Source organism: Molossus molossus, unplaced genomic scaffold, assembly GCF_014108415.1.
Source record: "Molossus molossus isolate mMolMol1 unplaced genomic scaffold, mMolMol1.p scaffold_m16_p_20, whole genome shotgun sequence".
Lineage (NCBI taxonomy): Eukaryota > Metazoa > Chordata > Mammalia > Chiroptera > Molossidae > Molossus > Molossus molossus.
Genome location: NW_023425356.1, coordinates 16,129,336 through 16,157,289, shown reverse-complemented (window position 1 = coordinate 16,157,289; position 27,954 = coordinate 16,129,336). Strand labels below are relative to the sequence as shown.

Genomic DNA, 27,954 nt, shown 5'->3' with positions numbered 1-27,954 from the left:
GTGTGCAGTTTGTGTGACTTTCTCCAGCACACTGGAGTGGAGAAAGCAGATTCTGAGGGTAGGTGTGGAGAAGACAAGAAGCTGAAAAAATCTAGGTAAGGACTATTTTAAGATCTTTGTAGGCATGCTTACTTTTGGAAATCACGTGTAATTTTTATATACAGGGTGCTGCCAAAAGTAAGTTTACAGTTGTGAGAACATGCAAGTTTATTCTTATATTATTACTTATGAATTATTGTATTATTTTCCGTATGAACTGTAAACCTACATTTGCTGCACCCTGTTTAAGTAACATTGGACTCATTGATGTGTTGTATATATTTTAGAAATGGCTAAACATTTCAATTTTTGTAGATAGGTTTTTTTGTTTTTTCATACTTTGGAGTCAACAAGTTTTGTTTTCTCAGATTTTCTTATTTTTTAAAGCTTAGGCTCTAGGCACTGTGTCTACGGTAGAAATGGATAACGAAGGCATCAATGAAACAGCTAGCCGTCCATGGAGTCCAAAGTAGGGGAAGGCACGGACAAAGCAAGCAGTGAGAAAAGGGAACCTACTAGACAAGCTTAAGCGGCTGCAGATAGGAGCAGTGGAGGTGAGGAGCTAGTGCTACCATTTCTGGAATTTTGGAGATACAGGTCCCAGATCCAGGTACAGCAAAACCTCCACATGGGCGAACTGGGAGACCACTGGTAAGGCCACTTATAAACAGACAAAGAAATTAGAAAGGGTGCGAAGTGAGTCCATCTTCCCGATCCCACAAAGGGGTTATGGCTCCTTGGCATCTTCCACTAACCCACTGTGACCAGGCACGGGCCCTCCTTGATTGACTGATAAAAACTACGGGGCAACCTTCTCGTTTCTGTTATGCATAACTGTAGGATTCCGGGTGAGAAATACTTAAGCCCTTAGGTCATTTGCACGCCTGGCCCCGTTGGGTGAAGCAGCGGCTTCTCCTGCCCCAGGGAATGGGGAGCTCCCGGCGCAGGCCGGATGAAGGCCTCCATGCCGGCCCTTGGTTCAACGGGTCCCAGGACCAGGGCCTGAGGAGCCCTTAGTCCCGGAAAATGCCAGGTGCTGGCGAGCCGCAGAAGCCCTCGCGGCCGGCACAATGGGCCTAAGGGGTAAGCAGGATGCCCACACTAGCCCTGAGCGGACACTTCGTCGCCGCGTCGTAAGTCTCCGCAACCAGAAAAACCTCTCGTCCTACAACTCCCAGCATGCCCTGGGCTGGCTGACAGCTCCACCCACCAATGGGAGGGCCAGCCTGGGTTCGTGCGACCAATCCGAGAACGCAAAGGAGGCCACCCCGAAACATATCAACGCGGCTCTATAAGTGGTGCACTGGCCTCTCTGTCACCACAGAGATAAAGAGGACAATCCCCGTGAAATGGTGACGCTGGCTATCCTATGCGGCTCAGCCCTCGAGGCCCGAGCCCTCCGCCGCCCCGCCGCCCCGCCGCGGCTTTTACTTAGTTTGCTCCCTTCCCGGCCTGAGTGGACAGGCGATGTGGGATTTCCAAAGCTTATTGGGTGCTCGTGGTGTCACTCTGGAGGGCGGCGGAGGGACCCCGCGGCGAGGGCCGCCCCTCTCGGACGGTGATTGGACTCGCCTGAGGAGAGGGCTGGGATTGGTGCGAGGAGGGGCCCGAGCCTTTCGGCACCTGGGGTCGAAACCTGGCGAGGCGGTGGCAGCCGAGGAGCCGGTGGGGACTCGCGGCACCCTCGCCCGCCGCGTGCCCTCCCCGAAGGGCCGGGTCGGGGGAAGGAGCGGGAGGCCCCTCTACCTCATCACGCGGGAGCGAGGGTGGCGCTTGTCGCGTGTCCAGCGCAGGACCAGTGGGGCGGGGGGCGGGAGGGGGGTGGGAGTGGAGGGCGGGAGAGGAGTAGGGGTCCGGGAGAAGGCTGCAGGACTAGTTCGAGACCTAGACCTGGAAGCGCTTCCGGGGAGGACTTGGGGGGCAGAGGAGGGCGTGGGCGTGGGCGTGTCTGGTATGGGATGCCATGGAAAGGAGGGGGCACTCCTGAGCAGATCTGTGGATCCTTCCTTTGAGGAATCTTCTTTTTTGCCCTCTGATGTGCTGGAGAGCGAGTCTCCACGGTCTCTGTTCAAGTTCTGGAAACTTTCTCTTTGGGTGGGCTTAATCAACTACTTCATTACAGAGCCACCCAGGGCCTTTTCTGATACTGGGCATAAACGTAAGGGATATGTCAGAAAAGAAGAAGCCGCTGCTGGGCTTCGTGGGCAAACATCCCAGTGGGACTGGCATTGGGAACGCAGGCAAGACTCACTGCCCTTCGTGCATGGGGCTTTTCAAAGCCCCCAGGCTTTTGCCATGTTTGCACACAGTTTGCACCACGTGTTTGGAGCAGCTGGAACCCTTCTCAGTAGTGGACATCCGAGGGGGAGACTCTGACACAAGCTCTGAGGGGTCAATATTCCAGGAACTCAAGCCACGCGGCCTGCAGCCGCAGACCGGCATCCTCTGTCCAGTATGTGATGCTCAGGTGGACCTGCCCACGGGTGGAGTGAAGGCTTTAACCATAGACCACTTGGCCATGAATGATGTGATGCTGGAGAATCTGCGTGGGGAAGGCCAGGGCCTGGTGTGTGACCTGTGCAGCGACAGGGAAGTGGAGAAGAGGTGTCAGACCTGCAAAGCCAATCTCTGCCATTTCTGCTGCCAGGCGCATAGGTAAAGATGGGATACCCAAACTGGTGTGGCTTAAGAGCAGAGTAGAAAGAGTGTTGAGACAGAAAAATCCCTCCTTGGTGGGCAAATGAAAAGGAAAACTTTATCAAATGCCACGGAAGGTCAAAGAGCAATCTACGAGGTGAGAGCAAATACTCTAGAACAGTAGTTAACTCTTGTAGCCTTATATAATACTCACAGTAGTATCAAAGGCTTGCATAGTCCTTTTCAGTTTGCAAAGCACATTCACAGTGTTCTTGGATCATCAATTCTTTGTATACCAGATAATTTTACTGGGTGCTGGAGAAACAGAGGAGAATGAATAGAATAGCATAGCCCCTGCCTCAATCTCATTTGATCCTTGTACTTCTTATTAAAAAGTAGGCACTGTTTCCACTCCTATTTATTGAGGAAACAAGCTCAGCAATATGTGACTTGCCAAGGTCCCACAGCTGGTAAGTAGTATATAACAACTGAATTTTAAATCCAGATCTGACTGCATTCCCTGCTTTCTATTACTCCATGCTGCCTTCCCAGTGTAAGGTGCTGAATGGCAGGGCCCCAACTCAGCCTTTGCCTTGTACCCTAGAGTCACTCTGGAGCTTGGTGAGGTGGGCTGGTTGGTGCTCATTGGGGTGCATACTGTGTCTTTTATGGCATTTGGTGAACAGTTTGTCATGAATCTCTGTCCCTTCTCAACCCCCATCCCCATTCCAGGACATCAGAATATAAAATAATCAAGCTTTTAGGATTAGCCTCAAGTAGTTTTTAAGTTCTGCCTTCCATATTTATTCTCTTGCCTCACCCACAGAAGTTAGTAGTCTTCAGTCTTTCTATTTTTAACTTGTAACTGTGACTGCCTTGCTGCCAGACAAACAGCTGAGCCTGTCTTCTCTACAGCCACTCCTTTGGTGCCAGAACAGGTGTGTCAGCTTCAGGTTGCCCTAACAGTCACCATGAGTTCCTAGGGATTTCCCTGAAATCTCTAGAGGGCTGCAGAAGAGAGGAATTAAGAGAGCTTTGATTCTGACCATTGATTTCACTCTAATGCTGATCATTCCTATTGAGGAAAATTCTAGCTTGCTGCTTTGGGTGATGTAGGCACTAGTCAAAGGAAATGCCTTACCAACATCTTTTTGTGGGGCAAATACTGCTTTTTAATGGCCGGGGGCTTACTGCTGTGCTCTCTGGCACATTTGTTTCTTAGTTCTGGGTTTTCACCTTGCTCTCACCTCTAGCTTGCTGGAGGAGTAGGCTGTGGGTCTTGTCTAAACTTGCCAGTTTGACTCTGGGAAAGTTCTAGGATGTAGACTTATTGTTGCAGCCTTTTACAATGTCATGTCCTAAACCAGAGAGCCCTAGTTTACTATCATTTATTCTGTACAACAGCCCTTTCCGGTGAGTACTATCCCCACTGCACAGATGAGGAACTGGAATCAGAGGGGATCATGTAGTTAGTAACAGGTTAGAGCAAGGAACTGAACTCAGGGTTATTTGACTTCAGACCCCATGCTCTTAAAATTGTTGGACTGTTTCTCAACTAGAATGGTTCCCTAATTTCCTGTTCCTGACTCTGCTTGCCCCTAGGCGACAGAAGAAAACAACTTATCATACCATGGTGGACATAAAAGACTTGAAAGGCTACAGCCAGATTGGGAAAGCCATTCTGTGTCCTGCTCACCCTGCGGAGGAGCTGAGGCTGTTCTGTGAGCTATGTGACCAGCCTGTGTGCCGCGATTGTGTGGTGGGTGAGCACCGGGAGCACCCCTGTGACTTCACCAGCAATGTTATCCACAAGCATGGGGACTCCGTGCGTGAGCTCCTCAAAGGCACCCAGCCCCATGTGGAGGCCCTGGAGGAAGCCCTGGCACAGATCAAAGAGACAAACAGTGCCCTCCAGCAGCGAGTAGAGGCTGTGGCCGCTGATATCCGAACATTCTCCGAGAACTACGTCAAGGCCATTGAGGAGCATCGGGACAAGCTACTGAAGCAGCTGGAAGACATACGGGTCCAGAAGGAGAACTCCCTACAGCTGCAGAAGGCACAGCTGGAGCAGCTGCTGGCAGACATGCGCACTGGAGTGGAGTTCACCGAGCACTTGCTGACCAGTGGCTCCGACGTGGAGATTCTCATCACCAAGGGGGTAGTAGTGGAGAGGCTTACGAAGCTGAACCAAGTCGAATACAGTGCCCATCCCAGAGTAAACGATAAGATATGCTTCTCTCCTCAGGAGAAAGCAGGTCGGTGCCGTGGCTATGAAGTTTATGGGGCCATCAATACCAAAGAGGTCGATCCAGCCAAATGTGTCCTTCAAGGAGAAGGTAGGAAGGCACTGCCCATTGGCATTGAGAGGTCATTGGACAGGGACATGGTATTTAAAGATATGTAGCTTTTTCAGCTAGGCTTTCGTTCAGCTAAGAAGAGCTCCCTACTGACCAGTTTACTAAAGGACAGTGACCCCCCTTCCTTGCTCTTTCTGACTTATTCTGGTCAGGGTACAGTTAATATCCCTTGCAGGCATGAGGCTTGACCCTTTTCCAGTTGAGAAATGTAGTAACTACCAACTACTCAAGGATCATGCTCTCTCTATTAGAAGACAAAGCAGAGACTATGCCCATAGGAGATAATAACATAGACTTCAGGGCAGGGTGAAATCCCAAGTGCTCAGAGAGAATGGCAGGCCCCATACGCTTAGATCAAGTTCTGGAGTTTCAGAAGAGTGAGGAAGAGATTATGGTTTACTTTCTTCTATGCCCTTTTTGTTTCACACAAGCCACAGAACATTGGCATTTAAAAGAATATGGTAGTCCTGGCTGGTTTGGCTCAGCAGTTAGAGCATCAGCCCATGGACCAATGAGTCGCAGGTTCGATTCCGGTCAAGGGCACGTACTTCAGTTGTTATTCGTCCCTGGCCCTGGCTGGGGTTGTGCGGAAGGCAGCCACTTGATGTGTCCCTTTCATGTCGATGTTTCTCTCTCTCTCTCTCTGTTCCTCTCCCCTCCCCCCCACTCTTATCTAAACAAAAAATGGAGAAATGTCCGCTGGTGAGGATAAAAAATAAATGAATAAAAGAATATGGTAGGCATTTCATCCCGTAGGGAGAAAACAATAGCATTTGACCACAGTGCTCTATTCTAAACGAAGCATGGTATTCACACATGTATGTCACAGATCAGTCCTGACAGGAAGGTTGTATCCTAGAGTCCTCCTGACTCTGGCACAGGAATTGCTAACTGGAGGTCACATATCCCTTTGAGAATGATCTTTCACCAAGAAACACCTACTACCTTGGGCAATTTCAGGAGATTCTTAGACCCTTCATAAGCCTCTCCATAGACCTTACAATAGTTCATGAACCTGTTTCATCTGATTGCTGAACTAGGGGCTATAGAGATGGGGGAGTGAGTGATTAAACTGAACCAGGTCTGGCTCTTCTTGGGGAAGACGGGGGGGGGGGGGGGGTCAGCTCAGGCAAGATATCTAATTATTATTATTATTATTTATTTATTTATTTTTCCTTTATTGATCTTTAGAGAGAGAGGAAGGGAGAGGGAGAGACAAAAACATCGATGAGAGAACATCAACTGGCTGCCTCCAGCATGCCCCTTGACTGGGGGATTTGGACCAAAACCTGGGCATGTGCCCCCACTGGGAATTGAACTGGCAACCTCGTGGTGCATGGGTTGATACTCAGCCACTGAACCACACCAGCTGGGCTCTAATTATTTTTTTTTTAAGTATTCCATTGTGTCCTTACTATTGAATATCTCCTCAACACCTTGGCACAAGCTGCCACGCTGTGGAGGACCTCATTGCATGGAGTCCAAGCCTATTCCGGCAATATCTGCAGCTGATAGAGAGTATTTTGGGGGTTACCAGCCTCTCTCACAGGATCTAGAGGTTTTCCTCTAAATTCTTAGGCCAATCCTGAGTATTTTCAAAGCTTCCTTAGGGCTGAAGTTCAGGTCCAGGATCCTATGATCCAAAGGCTGCTGGCTGAGAGAGAACCAGGCTCACCAGGAGAGACTCCCAGGAGGAATGCTCTGGGAGACAGAATGGGAAGAGAGAAGAAAGGGAGCAGGGTGATCACCGTGACCAGGAAGCACAGCCTCTTGTTCTAAAGAGAAAAAGCAAGATGACCTCTGATCTGGGGAGGTAGTCACTGCAGTTGGTCTTGAAGGTGAGGACTGCGTGTTTATCTTCTGCAGATCTCCACAGGGCCCGGGAGAAACAGACGGCGTCTTTCACCCTGCTGTGTAGGGATGCAGCGGGAGAGAGCATGGGCAGGGGAGGAGACAACATTCAAGTCGCAGTTGTCCCCAAAGATAAGAAGGACAGGTTTGTACTACACAATCACGTATTAGGGGTGGTAAGTGGTGATGAAACTGGAAACTTGAGATCCTTAGCAGTAGTGGAGTTGTTACCACCTGCCTCCCCACAGTGCTACTAAAAATTTGATATGACCAATTAGACCTGATGTGTTTTCTTATGTGGGTTTATGCCTATATTCAGTTATCTCCCAAAGGTCCGATCTGCCCGATTGTCTTCATCCCAAGCTTTGAGTAGACTGAAAAATATTCTATATTATACTGAATGGTGCCCTTCTCAAAATTCAGCCCCACTTGGCTACTAAATTGTATTGGGAGCCGTTATATGGCTCTGGAGAAGGAAGGGGAGGACAAAGTATGGGAAGGCACAGCAGAAGCCATAAAGTTTTCAAGGAATTCAGCTGTACAGCAGATTAGATTAGCATTTATTTTGCTTCCCTTCTGTTGTGAAATTAACTTCTGAGACAAGTAGAAATAGCATCTAAAATTTGATCAAACGTAATGGTGCACTTTGCATCCTGAAATAATGAAGCAGGCTGGGAGAGTGAGTGGCTTTTGGAAACTCTTATCTCCATCCAGTCCAGTCAGAACGGTGGTGCAGGACAACAAGGACGGGACGTACTGCGTCTCCTATACCCCCAAGGAACCCGGCGTCTATACTGTGTTGGTCTGCGTCAAGGAGCAGCACGTGCGGGTGAGGAAGACCTGTGTGTGTGCTTGCTTGAAGTCCTTTCACCCTGGCCCGCGTGGGTTCTGTCACCTTAGGATGTGGAGACCTTTCTCATAGAAGCAGATGTACAGAGGGACAGAACAGGATTCTCTTCTTTCTTACTTCCCTTCCCTTTAGAAATGCCCAGATTTTGCAACTCTTATTCTTACCAGAGGATGCTGGTGATTAAGAACTCTCTAGCTGCCCTGGCCGTTTTGGCTCAGCGGTTAGAGCGTCGGCCTGCGGTCCAGAGAGACCCGGGTTCAGTTCCCGCTAATGGCATGTACCTCGGTTGCAGTTTGTCCCCAGCCCTGGTTGGTCGTGCGGGTGGCAGCCACTCGATGTGTCCCTTTCATATCGATGTTTCTCTCCCCCCCCCCCACTCTATCTGAACAAAAAATGGAAAAATGTCCTCGGGTGAGGATTAAAAAAGAAAAAAAAGAATTCTCTAGCCCTATTTTACCTCTGGGCAGTTATGTTTATATTTTGTCATTCTCCCAGTTGGCTTGTTGGAAAGATGCCTTAATCACACAGTCTACTAGCAGATAAGAACACACACTCAAGAAATATAATCTGGTTCAGGATTTTCCAGCTGTGTTCAGACTATGACCAGACATGGACTAACTAGAACTCAACTGGGAGACTCGCACCCTTTCCTTTCAACTGCCTGGTCGTCTGTCTGCTTCTCACGTGATTCTCTACTCTGTTTCCATATATGTTTATCTGTTACCATGGTTACCATATCACCGCCACAGACCAGTGTAACACTTTCTGGTTAGAGATTATAAATTTAAAAGTTGGAGCCATACCCAGCATGTCCTAGCAGAATCTCTCTGCTGACATTCGAGCAGTCAGAGGTTCCCCCCAAACAGAAGTCAACACTACAGGGACACTAGAATCCCCTACAGAGTCATGAGATGTCAGGCCTGTGGTCTGCACACTGGGACGCTATTCACTAGCCACTCATTGCTTGCCTCACCGCAGGGTGCCAGAGTGGGTTAGGCGTTGTTGCATACATTATTTCATTTTTTTTCCAAACCATTCAGGCATGGAGATGATCATCCAATTAGACCAGGACACCAAACGTACCGAAATACACAGTACCTGCATAGCAAAATCAGAGTCTGTTTCCATTTTTTTTAAAACTCCAAGTTGTTTTTAAAATAAGTTGCAGACTCTTTAAAGGCAGAGAGATTTAACATCTGAAAGGCTTCTAAGGTGCCAGACTCTCAATTTTGTGCTTTCAGACTGCATGGTTCACATAGGGATGGACAGGCACACAGCAACTTATTGAATATTTATTGTTTAAAATAGGCTAGAAATTGGAGACTGGAAGTTATCCTTGAAGGAAAGGGGGCAGGGAGGAGTTTCTAATCTGAGAATCAACCACACTCTTAACCCTTCTCCCTTGCAAATCTCTTCACCGTCCCAGAATAAGTGTAAACAAGTATGTCTGGGCAGGAGGGGCGGAAGGGGAGGAGGTGTGAAGCTGAGAAACGAGAAAGGATCACAGGATGTCCTAGCCTCATGGTTGTGGCACTCTCAAAAGTGGAGAAGAGAGAGACCGAGTCAGTGACATGAACGCACAAATGGATTTACTTGTGTGTCAAGTAGTCTCGGGGCCAGGAGGGCAGCACAGATGCCTCTGTCCCTCCCTTTGCATCTGGCCCTATCCAGCTGAGCACCCAGCTAGTTCTTGTCCCCAAGTGTCCTCTAAGGACAGACCCTATGACTTACACTGTTTAGCACATGGGATGCTCAGCACATCCCTGTTGACTCATACATAAGGTGCTGTTCTTTGCTCTTGGTCTGAACACCGAAGGGCTCGCCATTCACTGTGACCGTGAGGAAAAGGCACCGCTCGCACCCAGGCGTGTTTCACTGCTGCACATTCTGCTCCAGTGGAGGCCAGAAAACCGCTCGCTGTGCCTGTGGGGGCACCATGCCAGGTAAGGAGGGCCTGTCGCGCTTGAAAGTCCTTCCCCTTTGGGATTGTCTCCCAGCAGCGGGAATCGGCTGCTACACAGACACTAGGTTTGAGATACTCCACCTTGGGCTTTGTTTGTAAGAATCTAGTCTGTGGATATAAGTACCACAGTTCTAAAACTTTCGTTTAAAGCTGCTTTGTTCTGAACATTGAAACAGCAACCTTACAAGTCCTGAGCTCATTTAGTTTTGATACAGTTCACTGATCCCATGAGCCCTGTTCTCTCTGGATGCTTGGTTTCCTGTTTCTACCCTTTCCAGCATCCTGGCAGTACAAATACTGTTAACCCATCCTGTTCCTTTTAGAAGGTTAAAGAAGTCTCAAACAAGGCAGGAATAGGGGAGTGGACGACTAAGCCAACTGAACCAGGTCTGGCTCTTCTTGGGGGTTAGGGAGGTCAGCACAGGCAAGAGATCTAATTATTTATTTATTTTAAATCCTCACCTGAGGATATTTTTGCATTTATCTTCAGATATAGTGATAGGGAGGGAGGGAGGGGGAAAGAGACAGAGAGATAGAGACATCAATGTGAGAGACACACACCGACTGGTTGCCCCCAGCATGACCCCAACCAGGGCTGGAGACCGAACCGCAACCGAGGTACATGCCCTTGGCCAGAATTGAACATGCGACCTTTAGTCCTCGGGCTGACGCTCTAACTGCTGAGCCAAACTGGCCAGGGCTAATTATTTTTTAAAAGCATTCTATTGTGTTCTTACACTAATGATGGGCCTTAAGTGAGGCTTTTGTACCCTTTGGTATAAACACTTCAGGATCTACCTTACTTTTTATTTCCAGTACTCTATCCTCTTTTATTATTTCAGAGTTAAAATCCAAACCAGTTCATCTTGAGTTAGCAGTATTAAAATAACACTTCTCAGAACTTCAGCTAACTGTAATTCATTTGCTGTACAGTTGGCCCTGTTTATCGCGGTTAATCGGTTCCAGACTCTACCGCGATAAATGAATTTCTGCGAAGTAGGATTCTTTATTTATATGCAGTCGTCCTTCCCACTTCGCACTTGACTTTCGCGGCTTCACTCTAGCGCGGTGTTTTCAAGTATCGTATAGTATAGTATTGACCGCGCTACAGTGAAGCTCTGATAGCCGAAGCACGAAATGGCGCGGGACGACAGTAATCAGTCCTGGGAGACGCCCAATAGCTTGTACCTCTCACTCGGTCTTTATTAGATGTTTTCACATCCAGGAGTTGGAATGTTGCCAGGAACTTTAATTTCCATGGTAACTGGTGGCCTTCACTCTTGATGGTGTTTTCCCCTCTCCTCTGTACCACCAGGCGGGTACCTAGGCTGTGGCCATGGACACAAAGGCCACCCAGGTCGTCCCCACTGGTCATGCTGTGGGAAGTTTACCGAGAAGTCCGAATGCACGTGGACAGGTGGGCAGAACGCAGCGAGGAGTCTGCTCAGGACCGTGGCACTCTGAGTTCCCTGGGTCAACCTGCAAAAGCTGCAACCAGCACCACTTTGGATTGCCAGAAGACCCCAGGCCTTGATTCATTCCGAAGAAACTGAGAGTCTAAAAACAAAGTGCCTTATCTATACTCTGGTTAAGCATCTTTTGTGAGTGACTCACTGATTGCATGCGCGGGCTCCACCTCTGCGGCTCTTGGGACCGGTCAGCAGTGTTCCTCCTGCACCAAGGAGGCGGTCTTCTGTTAGCGGCACAGAAGGATTCTGTGCCATTGTCTTAGAGCTCATGGGGATAGTTTGGTTCCTTACTTTTTTTATAGTTAACCTTTCTTTTATTTCCCCTTGAGCTACATTTTATATAGATATTTTCCTCAAAAATAAAAACTCACTGCTGCACATTCTTCCACTTTTCACCAGCACAGTTTGAACGGATTATAATGTGATCTTGCTGTTTAGGTAGAAGTCCCCTCCTCCTCCTCCATGCCGTGTACATCTCCTACCTCGAGCCCAGAAGATTACTACTTGGTTAAGGGCACACAAGCAGTAAGTAAATAAAGGGAAATGGTGTTGAAATAGAACTTCATACATTTATTGCAGTTCTGCTCATTCCAGGTGATCTAGCTACCCTCATCCTCCTCACCTCTCTCAATGCCCTTGGTTTTTTAAAGAGTAGTCGTCACTTTTGTCTATGTACCTAGAAAGTCAGCAGGCAGTTTGACCCCTAAGAGTGTGCCTACTTAGAGTAGAAAAGAATTCTTGGTGTAGGAAGTACACAGCAGATCACTTTCCCCAGAAATGTCGTCTTCTGGTTTTGGTGGCATCACTCTTCTCATTTCTCCTGCCACTGACTTTCCTTCTCAGTCTTCACTGGTTCCTCCTCTCTCCAGTCTACGCGTTGGAAAACCCCAAGGATCAATCGGTTCTTGCATTTCTATTTCTTCCCACTCCCTAGAATAGATGATCTCATTCTCTCATGCCTTTAAACACATTTATACACTGGTGACTCCCAAATTTATCTCCAGCTCCAAATTCCAAAGAATTATATCCAGTACCTTACTTAATATCTCCACTTGGATATATCACAGGCACTGCAAATTTATTATTATTTTATTTTCAAGATATATTTTTGTTGGTTTTTTTTTTTTTTAGAGAGAGGAAGGAAGAGATAGAAACATCGATGTGAGAGAGATATATCAATCTGCTGCCTCATGCACTCCCCCCACTGGGGATCGAGCCAGCAACCTGGGCACGTGCCCTGACCAGGAATTGAACTGGGACCTCTCAGTCCATGGGACAATGCTCAATCCACTGAGCCACACCAGCCAGGCAGGCATCTCAAATTTAAAATGTCCAAAACAGAACTCCCAATTTCCAGTTCTCACTTTCTACCTGCCTATACAACCCAATAGTTTCTCCTGCAGTCTCCTGCTTGTCTTTGAAAGTCCAAATCCATTCTTACAGGTTGTGGAATCAACACCCGGACTCCCCTCTCATGCACCACAGCCAATCCAGGGCGAATCCTATCAGCCATCCTTTCAAAATACCTCCGCCGAGCATTGCTCTCCACCTCCACTGCTACCATCCTAGACACCAAGATTTCTCACCTCGAGTGTGCCACCTAGCTTGTCTCTTTGCTTCCACCCGTACCCTCCTATGGACTATTCTCCACAGAAAGGTCCTTTTAAAACACCTCAGATTATGTCAGTCTTCTGCTCAACACCTTCCAATGGCCTCCCAGTCCTTACGTCAGATGTAAGACCCTGCATGACCTGCTCTTCTCTCATTTCCTACCTTACCCACCCTCCCCTCCACCCATCACTCTATTCCAGCCAAACTGGCCTGCCTGGTGCTCCTCAAACTCTCCACGTACTCTCTGTCCTGCAGCCTTATCGCCGCTCCATCTGGAACGGTCTTATCACAGATACCTACATGATTCACTCATTTTCCTCAGGTTTCTGCCATGTCAAGTATCTTCCTGGAGATATCCCTAAGTGCCCTGTATAAAACAGCAACCCTCCCCAACCAGGACTCCAAATTACCCTTACTCAGCTTCATCACCATCTACCATGTATATTCCATTTGTTTAATGTCTGCTCTTATACTAGACTAAGCTCTATGAAGGCAGAGACTTGGCATTTACTAACTACTATATTGTCCCTGTGTATATTGTTCCTGGCAAAGAGTAGTGGCTTAATATTTTGTTTAATGAATAAAGATCTAATTGGTTGAATTTTGAGTCTAGATTTCCTTGGTATCTTTCTACAAGCCAGACATCCCTTCCCCCAAACTCCAGTGTTTGTCATTTAACCAAATACCACTTAGAAAAAATCTCGGCCTTCTTTCAAACATGTTGGATAAATTAAATGCTCCTTAGGGACCAGCCTTGAATTTTCTAATGAGCTCAGACAGCTAGGGAATTGCTTGCCAAGAAGAAGCTATTGTAGTTACATCATTTCGCTCCACATGTCTTTTAACAATCAGATTTCAGAAATGAGAATAAAAAGCTTATTTATTTCAGTTGGAAAAAATTTCAGTAATTGGATAACTCCACTGTAGATGAGCAACAGAAAACTTCTATAAGATAGCTAGGTTTAGGCAAATGTCCTAGCCTTTAAGCAATATTAACGCAACAGTTCCATTACAAATATTAATAAAGTGTATAGAGGTGGTGGCGGTGGGGGGGATCCCATTCCTTGTCCTTTGCTACAGTGGAATCTAAACACAATTCGATTTAACTTCCCTGCCAGCTGAAAAACCTGGCAAAGTAAGAGTAAGCTGCAGAGCTCAAGACTCCAAGGTGAGGAGAAAGAAGTCTGAGCACTTAGGAATTGCCCCCAGTGTAACAAAGTGCTTCAGAGATCACCTTTGAGTTGTGAGCACTGAAGCATCAACATGATGCAGTATTATGATGTAAGTTATATCTCCGGTGTTAATAGGTAAGAAAAAAGAGCCACAATTACAGCCTCCGTCCTCTGGGATGTTATAACAGGATAAACACCTTGGCTGTCTTGGATAACAAACACACACATATACCCGTCAGCCCACCATTCTCTAATCTCTGAAATGCAATAGCTGCTCAGCTTTACTCCAGAGGATGTATACCTGTGTGTTAGGTTGGTCTCAGTTAAGAGGTGGCTGGGTGACGTGAACACTAATGAAAAGCAGAATATAGAGGCATTTCACACTTGGCCTTGTTACTTTTTACATAAGGATTCCAACTTCACCACTTCTTCAAAGAAGCCTTCCCTAACCAGGTCAAATCCTCGAGCCTAGCCCTCTCAGCTACACGGACCTCTGCATGTGGCCCTCATCACCATTGCCACTTGATGGTCATTCGTGAGGAACTGAGTAATGCCTGTCTCCCCTCCAGGACTGTAAGCCTCAGGAGGACGGGGAGTGTTTTTGGTTTTATATTTTCAATGTCCAGCAGTGCCTGACACAATATATATATATTTTTTAAATTAATGTATAATTAAGCAGTAAGAGCATTCTCTCAATCTTTCCTTTCATATATAATTTCTATCGACACTCAGATTCGGCTAAGGATTCTGGGAAAGGACTCAAGCCAGTCAAGACACTGTGTACTGCATGTCTGTGTCCCGTTCCTTCCCTGGGGCTAGGCTTTGTCCCCTAGCTACTGAATCCTGTGGTACTTTGTACTATAACTGATCCTAACTTCATTTTTACTTATGAAAACATTTTAACCTAGGTTATATGTCTATGAATTCTAAATTCCTACTATAACTTGCTTTGTGACTGTAGGTATGCTTCTTAATTCTATCTTTTCCTAGGGCTAGAGATACACAGCAAACAGTACAATATCCCTTGAGAGAACCCAGTTCTATGGTAGACAGCAAGACTGCAGACAACCCGAAAGGCCACACTGAGCACTGGCATCTCCTCGGTCTCCCCACTAGTGCAGGAGAAGCTGGCTTCGCCTATGAGGCCTGCTGAAAGCCACTTCACGGCAACAGAGACCATCAAGAGAGGAAACCACCCATGTTCCTAATAGTCCCACTAAATTACAGGTGCTAGAGAAATGGGTCACGTCCCACGAAGATATCAATCCACCTACTGGTGTTCATGATGACTACATGACAACAGGAGTCCTTGGTGGGGTTTTTTAAGGGCCAGGGTTCCATCCAGCCATGGCAAGTACAATGAATGCCCTTTCTTCATCAATTCTGCTGGAGAAGTCAAACTAGAAACTGGATGGAACCCTGGCCCTTAAAAAACCCCACCAAGGACTCTTGCTGTCATGTCGTCATCAGGAACACCCGTGGGTGGATTGATATCTTTGTGGGACGTGACCCAAACTAGAAAACTTCCATGAAGGCAATTCTGTCACATCGGAAATACCCTGTAACCCGGGTGCTCAGCAATGCTGTGCCTTGGAGACAGATGTTCACCGTCTGGCTTCTAGCTGCACCCATGCTGCTGTTTGAGTCTCATGTTCCCAGGCCTGGTCCCACAGCAGTAACAGCGTTTGTACGGTCTGTCACAGTTTACAAAGCACTTACCACCTCATTTTGTCCTTGTCCAAGTCTGGTGGGGCAGCAAGCAGATGGAACAAGAAAACCTGGCAGTTGTGATGTCGCAGAGAAAGGCTGGCTGACACCCGCAGGACTCCTAGGGCAGCACCTCAATTAGACCACTACACTGTGGGATGTGGCCCATTGCTGGAGGGGACCAAGACCCACCTGTCATGCCCAGACCTTAAAAAACCGACTCATAGTAACTAAAATGAACGTGAGCCTGAGAGTGTCACCAGAATGCCACTTATATTAATTAATCCATGAGAAATGTTCACCCTGGGGCTAGGATTGACCATTTAGTGTATTTCATGCCATCAGGGCAGTGGTTCCAATTTTTGCTGGACCCAACTCAAATCAATAGCCTCTCACTGTTAGAGGAACACCTACCCAAGACATAGTTAGGCGGCTCTGCTAGCTTAGCATCAGAACAAGGAACACTAGAGAAACTATTTGTGACACCAGAACAAGGAACACTAGAGAAACTTTATTGTACCAGAAGGAATCTTACAGTAGATTACATTTGTCTATGGACTCTGAATACTGTAGGCTATAATCCCTTTATCTATTTTCAGACCAAAAGCAAAAATACTTGAACTTCAAAGTTAACAGCTCCTCTCTCCTAACCAGCACCTGGAATGGACACTGACAGTATTCATCTAACCTGCCTTCTGACAACCTGCTGTTTACCTAGTCAAACGTACAGCGTGTGTCTGTTACTGAATTCCCAGTGGAGCACAGTGAGATATATGCTAATCCGCACATCTAACAGATAGCAGAACGGAGATGCTCAGGGAATCTGTAACTAGCCTAATATCACACAATCAGCAAGTGGCCTGGGAGCCACTGCTTCTCAGGTGGCACTTATCTTTGCCCCGTGTGTTGATCTTATAGCATAATTCCCGCAGAGTAATCTTACGTCTTTCATTCCTGATTTTATCAGGGACCTCACTGTAGCTGCTGAGTTCTGAAAACAATACCCACCTTACTAATGTGGAAACCAAAGTATAGAGAAGTTAAGGAATTTTGCAAGGTTACACCCCCAATCAAGGTGAACCTGGAACTGACTTAAGTCTACGTTCTGCACTGAACCCTTCCTACCAGGCCATACCATCTCTACCTCTGCAGGTTTTTAGACTTTGCTTTTTGGAGACCTCCTTGCCTACACAGGCTCCAGTGCCCCAGTTTACACCATGACTGGGTTAACACAGGATTTCACTTCCTACTCTAGGAAGAACCACAATTCTTTATGGCGTAAGTTAGCAGAATAAGTTTTCTGAAAACGATTGCTAATGGGAAGAAGGAAATCTGAATAGTTTCCAAAGTGTAAAAGTCTCCAGAGTTTGTATTAGGGTACTAACTGCTACATAAACAACCCCCAAATCTCAGTGGCTTAAAAAAAATTACCTTGTGAGCATGTCTAATGCGAATGAGCTGGGGTGAGAAGGCAGGCACATATGGGGAAGGCTTTTGTTACAGTCATTCAGGGACCAAAAGGGTACGTGGCCAAAAAACAGGGTAAGAGTCCCTATCTAGAGGCTTCACAATTCTCTAGGGCCTTGTAGTCTTCCATCAGGTCCTTTGCATCAAGTGGGCCGATGAAGGAAGAAACGGTCTGAAGAATTACTTGCAAAGTTTTAGAGGAAAGATAAAAAAATGACTTGTATCATTTTTGTCCTTATTCCCTTGGTGAGAACACTGTAATATGACCCAAGTAACTGCAGCAAAGACTGGGAAATGTAGTCCCTCTGAGTGCCCAGGAGGAAAAGGAAATGCAGTTTAGTGAACACAACATTAGCTCTGTTACACTGTCAAACACATTAGATTACACCAGTGACAATTCCACCGCTAAATGAGACAATGGTACAAAGACTAAATGACACAACAATGCTAATTGAAACTTTAACACTAAATGCTACAAATACTGTAGATTTGTAAACATACAAATACTGTAACAGTGATACAAATATTAAATTTTGATACAAACAGTTCATGATATGATGGCAGTATGAAATGGTATAACCCTAAATGATGTACAAAGCACCTCCTTGATCTTACCCCTCAGGGGAGCAGTGCCTGAAGTGAGGACACTACAGAGGAATGGCTGGAGGGTCTGCTCTCCGCGTGGCCCATAAAGAGATGGTCACAGGAGCAGCCTCATCGGCAGGAGAGAAAAGAGATGGGACGGAGTCTGTGTTACAAAAGGTAATAACACTAGGTCCCCCATCAGCTGAGACAAGAAAGGCAACAGACCTTTATTGAAGCTTATGCACAACTCTCCCAGAGTGGTTTTCCAAAATCATCTAACACTAAAACACTTTCTTTTATCTGAAGTCATGTATTAACTTGTATGTCATTCATCAAATAAGTTGACTGACTGACCAATTGGTTAACATGATAACTGGTTCTCAATTCTGGGGATTAAAGTATGCCTCGCTGTGGGGAGGGCCTCGGGCTTGATGGTGAAATGGAACGCCAGGAAGAGCTCGAAGGACCACGAGTAGGTTATGCCCCTAGACCCTAATACAAACCAACAGTGCCACACCATTCTGAGCCCTATAAACAGGAAGTTAGATGCCAAAAAGGACTTTGAGGTCAGCCAAGGTGAGCCTGGTGACAGATTCTCCAGATCCTGATAGAACCTGTTTGGCCAAATCTTTCTTTTTCTTTTGGAGCTGCAAGATCTTCTCTTCCACTGTTCCCTCACAAACAAATCTGAAAACCAGACAAGCAAACAATCAGAAACCCAAAGATGCATATCTAATTACATGCTCAAACTTCTACTTATGCTTTGGTTTTTAAATGAGGTTCCTTCCTTTATGTACTTAAGCTTTCTTAGGTTTGGTTAAGAACTCTATGTTTAGTCCTGGCTGGTTTGGCTCAGTGGTTGGAGCATCAGCCTGAGGACTGAAGAGTTGAGGGTTTGACCTGGTCAGGGGTGCGCGGGAGGCAGCCAACTGATGTGTCTTTCTCACATCGATATTCCTCTTTCTCCCCTCCTCCCTTCCACTCTACCTGGAAATCAACGGAGGAATATCCTTGGGTAACGATCAAAAAAAAAAAAAAGAACTCTATGTTTAGGCAATCCAAACAACCCTGCCTAAATATATGTCCATTCAAAATGATGTGATAGATTTTTTATTTCTTTCCAAAGCAAAGGGCATTGAGAAATGCCAAAATAAGCAAAAGATATCCCTATCCAAAAAACGTACAGAGAGCCAGCTTTCACACAAAAAGCTCCAACTTGATGAGATCAGAAGGCCTTGAAGCTTCTCAGGTTTCTGCTAGGTATGTGTGCTACTTTTAAAATAGAGTAACTTATTTCTGGGCTAATTCACACTGAATACAGAAAATGCCACTGTTGTCATTCCATCACTCATCCAGTACTGATTAAGCATTCACCATATGCTATGACTACGCTAAGTGTAGGTGTGGAGAGATTAACAGTCTTACTCTCAAAGAGAACACAAGAGACAGAGATAAAAATAAACAATAATAATACCACTGAGAAAGCGCTATGATGGAAATGTGTTCAGTGTGCAAAAGGAGCAAGAGGCAATCTTTCTGGAGTACTGAGGGGGCTCCACGTAAGAGTTAATGCTCAATGTGTGACTTGGAGGATGCACAAGGGTTTGCCAGATGGAAGAGGGGGAGGGCTTCCCATGGAATAGGGACGTATGTAAAACCATGGCTGAGCTATAGAACATGGCATGTGGGGTGGAGACCATGTCATCCAGCCTGGCCAGGGCACAAGTCAGAAGGACTCCCCTGTGCTGTGTTATAAGGGTAGAAGCTCAAGAGGCTGGTGGGCCCGATCATGAGTGGCTCTGCGTGTCACACTAAGAAATTTCAATGAGAAAGAAGGAAGGGTAGTAGGGCTGGGAAGGGAGGGATAGCTATAAGAAACATTTAGCAAATAAAATAGACTTGGTAGGTGAAAAGTGAGAAAGAGGAAGAAGCCTAGTTTCTGGCTCTATTATCAAACAGAAATAGTCTTCACAAAAACAAGGAATTCAGAACAATAATTGGCTATGATGTGGTGAAAAGAAACAATTTCAGTTTGCGACATTTTGAGTCCCTGGAATATGCTACATAGTGAGTGCTCAATAGGTATTGGTTTTATGAGCTGAATGAGATGAACGCATGAGTGAAAGAAGAATGGGTGAGTGTGTGGACATTCAGATACGGGGCAGGGATTTGGGTATCTGGGTCTAAAGTTTAGGGGATCTCGGATGTGCAGACACCGATTTTGGAGTTACTGGAGCAGACAGGATTCTTAAGGGAAGTGCATTCACAGTGAGAAAATAGGAAAACTAACATAATCGCTGTATTTGGCAAGTTTTGGAATTCATTGATGGCCCTTAATGAGTAATTTCAGTGGAACAATAGGGGTGAAAGTTAGTTAGTAAAGGCTGAGGAATGAATGGGAGGTAAGCAAGTAAAGATAGTCACTGATTCCTAATGCTTCAGGAAACATGGCCCTGAAAGGAAGGAGAAAAAGAGGCCCATGGCTAGAGTGGACTGTAGCATCAAGACAGGTTTTCGTTGTGTTTTTTTTTTTTTTTTTAAAGAGAAGAGGGTCCTGAAGAAAGGAATATTTTATAAAATTACTGGCTTGTGCTCTTCAAAAATATCAGTGTCATAAAACACACACAAAAAGACTGAGATATTGTTTCAGATAAAAGGAGACAAAAGAGTCATAACAACAGAGTGCTTGCTACGCAGGATCTAGGATTTTCTTTTGCTGAGAAGACACCGAGACAAGTGGCAAAACAGAATAAAGTCCATAGCTCAGGTAGTAGTATTGTATCATTGTTAACATCCTGATTTTGATCACTTTATGTGGTATAAGCATCATGCCTGCAACTTACTCTCAAATGATCCAGAAAAAAAGTTTTCATGCATATGCACACAGAAATTTTTTTGCATTACTTTTTTTTTTCTTTTGTTGATTTTTAGAGAGAGGAAGGGAAAAAGAGAGAGAGATAGAAACATTGATGAGAGAGAACATCAGTTGACCGCCTCCTGCATGCCCCTCACTGGGGATCTGGCCCACAACCTGGGCATGTGCCCTGACCAGGAATCGAACCTGCCACCTCTTGGTGCATGAGTTGACGCTCAACCACTAAGCCATACCAGCAGGGCTTTTGTATTATTCTTGTAAGAATTTTTACATTCTTTTTTTATATGTCTGAAATTGTGTCAAGTTATGGGAGGGAGGGAGGGAGTCAGTCCTTTCATGGGCTGCCTTGACCGAGACAAGCTCCCCGTTACAGACAAGCTCACTCTTCTGCAGAGGCCAACTGCAAGGCCATCCTCAAGTTGCCTGTGTCCCCTTCCTGACTGTGAGTACCAAGGAGGGTGTGCCTCAGGAGCATCAGTAATACAGTGATCACCAAATACTTCATATTCCATTAAAACACTGCACACATTTGCACGAAAGCAGAACTTGGGAAGGGTCCTAGGTCCTGGGAGACCTTTACTTACCTGTGTATGACAACATCTTTCTGCTGTCCTACTCGGTAAATTCGGTCACAAGCTTGATCTTCGAGTGATGGATTCCTGGTAGAAGAGAGGTAAAGCTCAAGGTACTGTTACCTTAGGCTAGAAGCGGCCGTCTTTAGTATGGTTCTTTTGCTAAAAATGTCTATTAACATTAAAAAACAAATTTCTTCTTCCTTTATTGATTTTAGAAAGAAAGGAAGGGAGAGGAAGAGAGAAATAAAAACATTGATGAGAGTCTGGCCGGTATGGCTCAGTGGTTGAACACTGACCCATGCACCAAGAGGTCGCCAGTTCCCAGGTTGTGGGCCCGGTCTCCATTGGGGGGCATGCTGGAGGCAGCCAATCGATGTTCTCTCTCATCAATGTTTCTCTTTCTCTCTCCCTCTCACTTCCCATCTCTCTAAAATCAATAAAGGGAAAAAAAAGAAACAAAATCCCACAATGAAGAATATGCAACAAAGATTTGTGTAGCCTGCAAAGCCTAAAATATTTATTATCTGGCCTAAAATATTTACAGAAAAAGTTTATTGATCCCTGTCCTAGGCATATTGGCCTCAGAAAAATTAGTGTCAGATATTTTCCTGCCCTCTAACGAGAAAGTGGGGTCATTGCTAATAATAACTTAGTACTATCACCAGTTCACAACTGTAAGTAACAGAGGAAAAACAAACTTCAAATGTGGTCACTAACTAGCTGGGTGATCCTGGGCAAGTCATCTAACCTCAACCCTCTACTTTTCACATTGCTACTTTGAGATGTGACAGCTGGCTAATGACCTTGAATACCTTTCTCATCTTTCATATTCTGTGATTCAAGGAAGAAGATAATGTGTTTCCTTCTTTATAGATTTTCATTCTCAACTCCAGACTAGTCTCTCTTCTTACTGCTTTAAAATCTTAGATAACACTTCTCCATTTCAGAAAATAGTGTACTTCCCAGTCTGCCTTCCTCACTCACAGATACACTCACACATACAGGTACCAAGTAAGACCTGAACACATTCTCCAGGGTGATAGTATCAGGCTGGGCTGTGGAGAATTAGACCTACGTGCACCAATGCCTGGCTGGCATGACCGGAAAACCAAAAGCTGGGACTAATTATGACACTTTCTCCTAACAACACACTGACTCATTTATCTTATTTCCAGGAAAGGTGCTGTCATGCTCCTGGTGCTGATTCTATGTGGGAGGCCAAGGGCGAGATGTTAAGTGTATTCCTAATGTAATTAGAAAAGCCCTCCCCTTTTCCTTTTAGAGTAATGCTGCTCCCTCTTTTCCAGGGTTGAGAGTTCCCTAGACGTCAACAAATACATCTGAAACACAGTATTTTGAAGAGGTAAAACTGAGGGATGGAGCTCTTAGCCAAGAGGAAAAGCCGGGCTTTCAGTTTCCATGGAAACAGACATTAGAATAACAAAAGAGAGCCTGCACTATTTTCACAGTAGCATTTGAAGCCTTGCAAGCTCAGGAATTCATGGCTGTCAGCTAGCCCTGCTGCCTGCTTAGATCTGCACCGACACACTCCTGGGCACAGAGGCATCGCCCTAACACACACAGAGCAGAGTCCACAAAGAAGACAGGCTGCCCCTCTAGCCTCCGGTTCCCTGCTCTGCGGTGAAACGCAAGAGAAATTCAGAATTTTTACCAGTGCATATCCAGAAGAAAAAGATGATTTCCTCCAGTCAGGTTTAGACCAACACCTCCAGCCAAAAGAGAGATTAGCATAACCTTCAAAAGAAAGCACACCATTAACTTCACATAATACGCCGCCTCTCCTGTTTCAGGTTCAAGCCCCACATTAATATAGGGAAGCACCGTGTTCCTATCCAATTTCCTTCTGCTGTTGTAAACGCACTATTTTGAAACTGAGATGCCCCACCTTTGAGAAAATTCTTACTTCACATTTTTTTGGTGCATGAATCTCAAAAACATTGTGTGCCTGCCAAAATATACAAATACCACACTCTCGAAGATGGGGGGGGGGGGGTTAGCTCAGCACCCTTTCCTTGAACCCGATTCTGTCCATTCCATCAGTCTGCATCCCACCCCTCCACTGCCGTGATCCTGCCTCACTCACCGCTGCTTTCCAACGTCTTATCCATCGTTAGAGGCCTTCGTTCTAACACTTCCCCCATATTTCCTCATATCCAAATCTCACCTGTTCTGCAAGACTTGCCTCCTCCACAAAGATTCTCTTGATCCTACCCAGTTATGCTCTCACTCTCCTTTCGCCCTCATATTTTATTCTCTTTGGAGTATTTGCATACTTTGATATGCACCCATAAATGTCTAATAAATTAAAAAGACCTGAAGGGATCAAAGCTATGAATATATTTAAATTGAACTGCTACATTAGAATCCTCTGTATAATTGAGAAAAATTTGCCCTTAATTCTACAACTCTGATGTGACCAGCTCATACCTGAGGGCTCCTGGAGTTGTTAAATGCCTCCACCAAGTCCATTCTCTGTTTGGGGTTGACAGAGCCATCGATGGTGGCATAAGTCAGTTTGTACCTCTTCAGGTGCCTCGCTACCACCTTCAGCATGCTGGTCCACTGAGAGACAATGACACTGGAAGGAAGAAAAAACAAACCACCCACCCCCCCAAGCCAATGAAACTCATCTGCAGGGCTGCAATGCCCCTATACATCCTAAGATTCAGTTGTCAAATGTGGATGAGGAGCGGCCTTCTGTGACCTAAGGTGGGAAGGTACATGCTTAGGTTATGTTTTAAGATTATAATGTGGATAAATAAATAAATTATGACATTGTAAAGAAGATGACAATGCTCCCGGCTGTTTCTGGGTCCAGCCTACCATGGATCTGTACTAACTGTAGTCAGGATAAAGTGGTGACTAGACCGAAGCAAGCACTGTAGCCTCCTATTATTTGGGGGTCGATTGTTCAATCAGAGGAGCTCTGTGGTCCTGCAGAAAAGGGACTCAGGCCACCCCCCTTTGCCAGTCATAATAACAAGCTGCTAGGACTTTTCCACTCCCCTCACTCAACCCCTCTATGCTGTTTTAATTAGTTTTAAGTTTTTAGATAAAAATATTTCATATATACAAATGCAGATTTATAACATACATATAAGTTGTAACAAACAACAAATGGACTGCCTGCTCACACAGCTCTCCCTCCCTTTTCATTTGTTATTCTCTTGCTTTTCTTTAGATACTTTTCTACTTTCAAACATTTCTTCGGAGGCTTAGCTTACTCTGATCCTCTAGGGATTTCCTTTTCAATCAGTGCCACAAATATTGTCATCAGGGAGCATAGGGATGTTGTGATATAACCTCAGGGCTTTCTGCTAAGCATGACTCAAGGTCCTTGATATAAAGAGCTAAGATTTATAACTATCAGCAATACCAAATTTTCTTGCTTAATTACAAGTAATACCTAATAATGAAATAACACATTTACCTCTTTTGAGACCCTGCATTTCTTTGGATTGCGTCCAATTCTACCAACAGAGATGAGATCTGGAAAAGGTTACATTAACATATATAGGTTTAAGCACTTTTCTCCATTATCCCTACCCTGGACCAGTACCCTGGACGGCCTCTGCTTCTGGTCTGACCCTCCCCTCCCCCCCTCTCCTCTCCGTAGCCAGACAGCTGTTTGTAAAATGTCAGTGTGTCACTTCCCGCCCTGGCTCAAGACCCCGGAGTGGATTGCCACTGAAGAGAAAGCCCAGCTCCGCACAGTGATCCTGCTGCTCTGGCCTTTCTGTCTCTAGCTGCGTCTCTCACTACGTCCCCCTCAAACAACACTCGTCATACCAAAGTTCTTCCTCCACCAAGCCATGCTTTGTCTTATCTTTGTCCATTCTGTTCCCCTTGCCTAGGACACCCTAACATGTCTGCTTAACATCACTTCTTCTTGGAGGTCCTCCCTAGCCCCCAAAGTATGGACCAGGTGCCCACTGCCTATATGCTACTATATAGCACATTTGGTTTCGATGACCATGGTCTTTTTCATACTATGTATTCATTGCTTTTTAAATCATCTCTTGCTTTCATGACTTGAGATGCTCCAAGGAGGCAGAGGCGGCCTACGTCTGGTGCCCTTCTGCACCCTGGCAGCAAGCACATCACCAGACCAGAGAAAGCACCCCCTAACACTAGTGGAAGGAGGTGTGAATGCGTTCCCCTGCTGAAGGCCTGTTCCAGATGCTGTTAAAGGAGAGGCCGTGTCCAGACTGCGGAACACGTGCTAAAGCTTCTAAACAAACTCTTTGGGTATTTACCAGAACCTCTCAGGGCACATGTGCGTTCCGAGGGGACCAGTCAGCAAAAACACATGGGCATGCTTCTGGACAGCAGCTGAGTTCATTCTTCCTGACTGCTAACGTGAACGACCTTTCAAAAGCCTCTTAAGGGCCCGAGAGTTCATCCCCAGAATGGTGGAGGGGGAAGAAAATTAGACCAGGAATCAGGAGATGAAGAAAGTTTTTACTTTGCTATCACCTGACGGTATCACCTCAGAACCCCCAGTTAAGAGTTCAGGTTCCTCATCAGTAAAAAATGGGGCTGAGCCCTGGCCAGTTTGGCTCAGCGGTTAGAGCTTCGGCCTGTGGTTCAGAGAGACCCGGGTTCGGTTCCCGCTAAGGGCACGTACCTCGGTTGCAGTTTGTCCCCGGCCCTGGTTGGGTCGTGTGGGTGGCAGCCACTCGATGTGTCCCTTTCACGTCGATGTTTCTCTCTCTCTCTCTTCCTTCTACTCTATCTGAACAAAAAATAAAAAAATGTCCTCGGGTGAGGATAAAAAAAAAAAAAAAAAAAAATGGGGCTGAGCAGATGAACCCTGAGGTACCCTGAGCCCTTGCACTCTCCACCGTCACTGTAGCGGCTCCTGTAGGGCCCCCACACACGCAGCTGCTGCCCAGTCTGAACAAACATGCTGATGCCCGGGCAGGGAGGGCGTCACAGGACTTCGACCATTGTGAACTAGTAGGAAGGAAAAAAGCAGGTATGTGAAATGTGTGGTATCTTGGCAACTCAAGGTTCTGGAAGGTGCTCTGACTGCCACATGAAAAAAGTGGTGATGAATAATTTGAAAAAACTGTCGTGAGAGAGCAAGACTATGGTCCATGTGCTGGGGTCAAATTCAGGTAACATTCTGCCTGAGATTAGGTTTATGTTACCAAAGAAAATTCCCTTCCCTTCCTTCATTGAACAACCATAAGTGGTGTCAACTACGATTAAAATGGCTTTATCCTAAGAAGACTTGTGAATGAATATTACCCGACTATTAGACAAGGAACATGAATTATTAGGAATATAAGTTTTAACCCCATAGCTAACTTTGAAGGCACCAGGACAGGAAGTCTGGCCCCATATGGTGCTCTTATGTTTCTCAGTTATTAGTGGTAAAGACCTAGATAAATATTTTAAATTTTTGATTGAAAGTATTTTTAAGTAACAACATTCCTTTGGCAGTGACCTCCTTTCTAGTTACTTTTTTTATCCTCATCTGAGGACATTTTTTTTTTTTCTTCAGATAGAGCGGGAGGGAGAGAGAGAAACATCAACATGAAAGGCACATATCGAGTGGCTGCCACCCGCACGACCAACCAGGGCCGGGGACAAACTGCAACCGAGGTACATGCCCTTAGTGGGAACTGAACCAGGGTCTCTCTGGACCGCAGGCCGGCGCTCTAACCACTGAGCCAAACCAGCCAGGGCTCTAGTTACTTTTTTTAAGTCTTTGAAGAAAGAGGTTGAGGCTAGGGATGGGCTTACGACGAAAGGCAGGACTCAAGTTGCAGCACCTCTCGGCCGTCCTCTAACAGAGCTCTTCAGCCTTCAAGAGCTTTAATGAGTAGAACAGAATGACTAATGAAGACAGAAGGCCATGCAGGAAACACTGCTCGCAGATGGAAGCCTTTCAACAAGTCAAAGCAGTGGCGCTCAGATGTACTGCACAGCTTCTAGCGTGCAGCTTTTGTTGCTTTCCTTCAAAGCTTTCCCGAAACAAACCGCTGGCTCACTTCAGCCTGTGCTAACATACACCTGACAGCTCCTTTCCCAGTGATCCACTCCTGGGTTGGCCCAAGTCACTCTCCGAAAGCCCACTATGTAACTTTAATTTTATTTGTAAAATAAAATTAGAATTTAAGACTGGAGGAAGAATTTGACCAGCTAAAATCAAATAGAACTAGCTCTGCCACCAAATGACTGTACTCGCTTGGATAAATGTATAAGGAGTCCAAGTCTGTCCACCAGAACACAGGTGACCAAGTACCTTGGTGCTCTCTCTCATGTCTTCAAAAAGCTCCGCCTTGAAGCACTCGCCATTAAGGGAAACAGTAGATGGGTCCGAGTTCTGGAGCTCGGACAAGGTCAAAGCACTGAGCTGATCCTCCAGGGACAAGACCAGGCCTTCATTCTTCAGTTCTGTCGGATCCAGGGCCTGAGCAGAACACAGACATGGGACAGAAGCAGATGGGCATTTGAGGCAGCAAGCCGTATGACTCGCCAATGAAGCTTGTTGATTATTAACACTCGGCACAGCAAAATGTCTTCTAATGTATTACCAGTATCTCCTTAGAAAAACCCTGATTAAAATGTAATCTTGCAAGTTTTTGCACCAGATTAAAGATAAATCGAATGATAGAACTTTTTAGGGACTTGCCAGACAGATCACATGATCATTCTTTTACCCCAGCTGGGAAACTACAGTAAATTAAGCTACTGATAACCAGGATACATTACAACTTCTCAAAAGAGTAAAGTACTCCTCTTAATTATGGATGTGCCTGTCTCC

The 27,954-nt window shown here is 45.8% G+C and overlaps 2 protein-coding genes across 4 annotated transcripts in view; one reads left to right on the top strand and one right to left on the bottom strand.

Annotated features, from left to right (window-relative positions):
* The first annotated feature begins 1,606 nt into the window (after positions 1–1,606).
* TRIM45 (tripartite motif containing 45) lies at positions 1,607–11,345 on the top strand. Of its 2 annotated transcripts, none has more exons than XM_036272672.1 (6): positions 1,607–2,694; positions 4,279–5,012; positions 6,900–7,029; positions 7,599–7,713; positions 9,551–9,677; positions 11,013–11,276. In XM_036272672.1, exons 1-6 carry the CDS (start codon positions 2,207–2,209, stop codon positions 11,159–11,161), a joined length of 1,743 nt encoding a protein of 580 aa, XP_036128565.1. In that variant the 5' UTR covers positions 1,607–2,206; the 3' UTR covers positions 11,162–11,276. The 2 variants fall into 2 exon arrangements, with proteins under 2 accessions (XP_036128565.1, XP_036128566.1); XM_036272673.1 differs by having other exon boundaries at positions 2,052–2,694; positions 4,279–4,957; positions 6,899–7,029; positions 11,013–11,345.
* Positions 11,346–17,674: 6,329 nt separating this feature from the next.
* TTF2 (transcription termination factor 2) overlaps positions 17,675–27,954 on the bottom strand; it is a 46,440-nt gene continuing 36,160 nt past the window's right edge. Inside the window, exons 18-23 of one of the 2 annotated variants that reach the window (XM_036272671.1) lie at positions 27,433–27,600; positions 24,610–24,668; positions 23,607–23,757; positions 22,831–22,913; positions 21,168–21,242; positions 17,675–18,395 (exon numbers count right to left, since the gene is read on the bottom strand). In XM_036272671.1, the coding sequence (XP_036128564.1) occupies positions 18,251–18,395; positions 21,168–21,242; positions 22,831–22,913; positions 23,607–23,757; positions 24,610–24,668; positions 27,433–27,600 (681 nt within the window). In that variant the 3' untranslated portion in view covers positions 17,675–18,250. Of the gene's footprint in view, positions 18,396–21,167; positions 21,243–22,830; positions 22,914–23,606; positions 23,758–24,609; positions 24,669–27,432; positions 27,601–27,954 lie in introns of those variants that run through there. The other variant, XR_004960938.1, reaches the window with a different exon arrangement.

What these genes read in the sequence shown, in the direction of transcription:
- TRIM45 (XM_036272672.1), top strand. Translation starts at nt 2,207, where the DNA reads ATGTCAGAAAAGAAGAAGCCGCTGCTGGGCTTCGTGGGCAAACATCCC. An exon ending in TTCTGCTGCCAGGCGCATAG is followed by an intron (nt 2,695 to 4,278) that starts GTAAAGATGGGA and finishes GCTTGCCCCTAG; the next exon opens with GCGACAGAAGAAAACAACTT. An exon ending in ATGTGTCCTTCAAGGAGAAG is followed by an intron (nt 5,013 to 6,899) that starts GTAGGAAGGCAC and finishes TATCTTCTGCAG; the next exon opens with ATCTCCACAGGGCCCGGGAG.